The 4,377-nt window shown below is 40.8% G+C and overlaps 1 protein-coding gene across 1 annotated transcript in view; it reads right to left on the bottom strand.

Annotated features, from left to right (window-relative positions):
• The window catches only part of Csmd1 (CUB and Sushi multiple domains 1), a 1,596,626-nt gene that overhangs the window by 356,669 nt on the left and 1,235,580 nt on the right, over nt 1–4,377 (bottom strand). Inside the window, exon 12 of the mRNA XM_029480674.1 lies at nt 968–1,080. Coding sequence (XP_029336534.1) covers nt 968–1,080 — 113 coding nt within the window. The remainder of the gene's footprint in view (nt 1–967; nt 1,081–4,377) is intronic.

Below are 4,377 nucleotides of genomic sequence, written 5' to 3' on the forward strand. Positions count from 1 at the left end.
AAAAAAATCATTATATCCTCAGCTTGTCCCATGATTCGTGTAAGGAATATTTCATACTTTATAGATAAGGATGCCACATTAGGGCTCTCCTCCCGTATTCTGACTACCTCCTCTCAATTGGAAAGAATGGAGTTTTTTCAATACATGCTCACAATGTGAACTTTCAATATGTNTCTTGGGGGTGCTCTTCCTGCCTGAGGTTGTTGGGTCCTTCTGTATTATCTGCTTCTTGGATCTGGGTCTTCATCTATGCATCTTTTCAATACATTTTTAAAACTGGGAACTATTCTTACAGCATGTGTTTGAAAATAAGAGCTATCTGCAAACATACATCCTTCTATTGTACCAGATACCTTAAACAAGTGATAAGCAGAGAATCTGCAACAGGAGTAGGTCACTGAGTGCTAACAGGTTAAGAGGCAAGTGGTCAGAAGCTACAGTGCCAGCCACNCCTCTGCCAGGAGAAAGCCACATGAGGTTAGAGTTCAGGAGCCATTAGCAACACTGCAAGTTGTCCAGTTCCCCAGAGCTCTAGCATCTTTCATTATCGATGAAAATCACAGACTTTTCATCTTAAATACATGTGTTGGCTAACAAGTGTCCTCAAAGAAATAAATAATGGCAAAGCAAATACAATGATTATTTTACTTTCAACTTTGAAATATCAGAGAGTAAGGAAAAGTTTGAGGAATAATGATCACTATGATGTTGCCACGAGATCTCCACCCCACACTCCATAGCTGAAATTCATATTTCTTGTTATTTTGCCATGATAATGGCATGCCCCATGTATTCTTGTCCCAGAGACAGGCCATTTAGATAGAACTCCAAACCAGTAACAGAGCACTAGCCTCATTATGAAGCATGTTCCAACCTGTTTTGTTCATTGACCTCTGTCATGTATAGAATGGTCTCAGCCCACTTTAAAATCTTCCATTGAATCATTATTAAGGTGATTCAGGCTTACCTTGGTACACAGCTTTAAACCCTGGTGAGCCGATGCTGTCATCTGACTGCAGGTGAAGCCACATCTGATTGCTCATGCTCACGATGAGGTCAGGAACACTGGAGCCTGTGAGCCTGCACACAAGGGAAAGGGTCAGACTTTTACAAAGGACTTTACTTGAGAGGAGGGTCTTACTGCTTGAACAATCAAACCACACACACACACACACACACACACACACACACACCAGGCTCTCAGAACTCTGTAACAGCTTGTCATTTATATAAATATTTATATAAATATTTATATAAATAGTTATCATCACTAGCATTTATTTTGTAGTGATTCAATCATTGTAATTTTTTTTTCATTAAAAACTAGCTTGAGGTGACTGGAGCTATTGCTTGGTGAGTAAGAGCACTTATTGCTCTTATATAGGACCATGTTCAGTTNCCAGTACAAACATGGTGTCTCATAACCATCTGTAACTCCAATTCCAGAGGACCTGATGGCCTTGTCTGACCTCCAATGGCATGGCACATGTGTGGTGTACACATACACACACAGGAAAAACAATCATATACATAAAATAAAGAAGTTCACTGAAAAAAAGTCCATCCCATTTGCTGGAAATCAGAGGCTCCCCAAGTACAAGATGCATAGGGATAAATCCATACAAACCCAAAGAAACAAAGAGAGCCAGCTGTGCTATGTGACAGGAGATGAACCCAGGTGGCCCCCTAGTTTATAGTGTGATACCATCAAAGGCAAACTTCTCCAAGGTGAGAAACCCTACACATTCATTATTCCATTTAGTCATCTAGTCTAGAATTATGTACCTTTCATACAAACTCTCTTTAAAGATGTATTAAAGGGTAATCACGCATTATAATGATATTGAAAAGAACAGTGTGTGTGGTTGAAATAGACACAGCAGAGTTCACTGAACATCCAGGTCAAACTTCAAAGCAGTTCCCTCCAAGCATTCANTGTGCATTGACAAACTGGTCACATCCCCTGCGCTGTCAGCCAGTGAAAAGAAACACCAAATCCATTGACTGAACTCAACANGCCGACAGAATAGCATGTAGAAACAGGAAAAGTACAGGAAGGAAATCAATTCAACCAAAACAAATGTCCCTAATCAAATGGGAAGCTTTGCTTTCAGCAAAGTGGTTTCGGGAATGTGAACACATGATTTGCACCATCAATCACAGCATCCGTCTATCAACCCAACATTCTCATTGCAGANGGCCTCGAAAACCTGCGTCTTCAAAGGAAGATGAACGGCGGTCATTACATGCCAAGTAGCTCTGNCTGTGTTACACTCAGGTTGGAAAACGAGTGAGTTCTGGTGAGCGATGTATGCTTGCTGCACACGTATGTCTGAAGATTTGTCTTTGTTGGAAGATTGCTCTTTTGTGTTTGCTTGTTTGATTGCAAGAGAGATTTGTTTGCTTTTCTGTGCATGCATTTTGTTGAACTGTAATCAGCCAAACAGTGCATGGATTACAGATCCTAGCTCTAAGACTCCTTAGAAAGAGAGCCAGCCTACAAGTTCCCCAAGGGAATCTGCCTCCTGGCCCCTCTTTGCTCTGGTTCTCCCTCTTGCTTTGCCAACACATCTACAGCTGTATCTGCCTTTCTAAGCCTCATGTAAGTGAAATAAGACTTTGTAAAGTACTTTGCTAAATAGACCTGAGGGAAAGGTGCTCGTGAGCTCCTTGCTGTAATGAATTCTACCTAGAATTCATTTGTGTGTATATACAGAGAGAAGGTGATTAATGCTAGTGTTTTTAATTTTTTCCTAATAAAGTAATATGTTAATAAAGTTGTCAGAAATAACATAAAGAGCCCACATGCATTCTTTCTCATCTCTTCCAATGCTTGTATTTTACAGATTTATAAAGTATTGTCTCAGCCTGGATAGATGACCTACCTCTTATTAAAGTGCTCTCTCTCTCTCTCTCTCTCTCTCTCTCTCTCTCTCTCTCTCTCTCTCTCTNGTGTGTGTGTGTGTGTGTGTGTGTGTGTGTGTTTTAGCTCTTTACTACACACATGTAGACTTGGGAACCAAGGCTGTAGTAAATACAGTGAGATTCCCTACAGTTCCTCTTCAAAGCCTCTTCACACTGTCTTGGGGCTCCTCACTGGCAAGCACAAGTCTGTCTCTAGCTCTAAATTCATCCATTATGCTATCACATAAACGAGAGACCACCAATTGTCTGTTTTTGAATTAGCTTTCTGCACTTGGCTCACTTCCCCAGAGATTAATCACATGATTTATATACCAACAGTCCCTCTCTTCCCATTGCTGAGGGAGACTCCATGGTGTGGGGACATCATGTTCTGCTAACATGCTCAGCTGCTTGGCAGCTGATCCTTAAAGCTGATGTAACTGTGATGTGCAGGATTTCCCACAGCATAACTCTTCATGTGATTTAATATGAATTCTCAAGCATGCAATTTGTATTTTTTTTTTATTTCTGTGTCTACAATTATGGTTTCTCTCTGCAAGATTACAGAGTGAGCATTCTCTTTTTCCACCCACCAGCAGTGTCTGAGCACACAGGTTCTTGGTTTCACCGATGGGGATTTCATGGAGCCAGTGTGTATATTAGCTCTGCTGCAATTTATATAGTGAGCTCACAAGGGCTTTACATATACCTGTGGCTAGTCACTAATAGTGCACAAGGCCTTGTCTTGTTTCCTTTATACCTGTTTCAGGTCCTGTAACCCTTTTAATGCACTTGTTGAGTCTCTCTCTCTCTTTCTTTCTCTCTCTCTCTCTTGAAAATTTAGAAACATTCTTTTGTTTAAAGATTTATTTATATTTTATTTATATGGGTACACTGTACCTATCTTTAGACACACCAGAAGAGGGCATCAGATCCCATTACAGATGGTAGTGAGCCACCATGTGGGTACTGGGATTGAACACAAGACCTCTGGAAGAGCAGTCAGTGCTCTTAACCACTGAGCCATTTCTCCAGGCCCTAGAGACATTATTTGTCTCCTTAATTTTTACTGAGCAAAGGATTTCTAATTGAACAAGTAGTCCTAACCAATCAGAAATTGTCCCTAGGGGAGAAGTTTGCAGATCGAGAGGATATTTCTCATACACATTCCTGTAATGTTGGTCTTTGAAAACTCACACCTGCCCTATATTTCCTATTGTGCTTCATGGGGTCTTCATGCAAATCATCATCGTACATCTGCAGCTATTCTTAACCAGCNTCCAAGCTGCTGTGTTTGGGGGGCTGGGAGCTCTAGATACTCCCTTTCCACTTGGTTAGTTTATCTTCATTTGCTTTCTGCTTTCATTCCTTGTGTAGTAATTCCCAAGACTATGAGTATGTGGCAGGACAATCATATCTAATTTTAAAGGCATTGCTTTGCACATGAGCAGAAAGAAGAAAGCAAGCACACTG

Source organism: Mus caroli, chromosome 8, assembly GCF_900094665.2.
Source record: "Mus caroli chromosome 8, CAROLI_EIJ_v1.1, whole genome shotgun sequence".
NCBI classification, from domain to species: domain Eukaryota; kingdom Metazoa; phylum Chordata; class Mammalia; order Rodentia; family Muridae; genus Mus; species Mus caroli.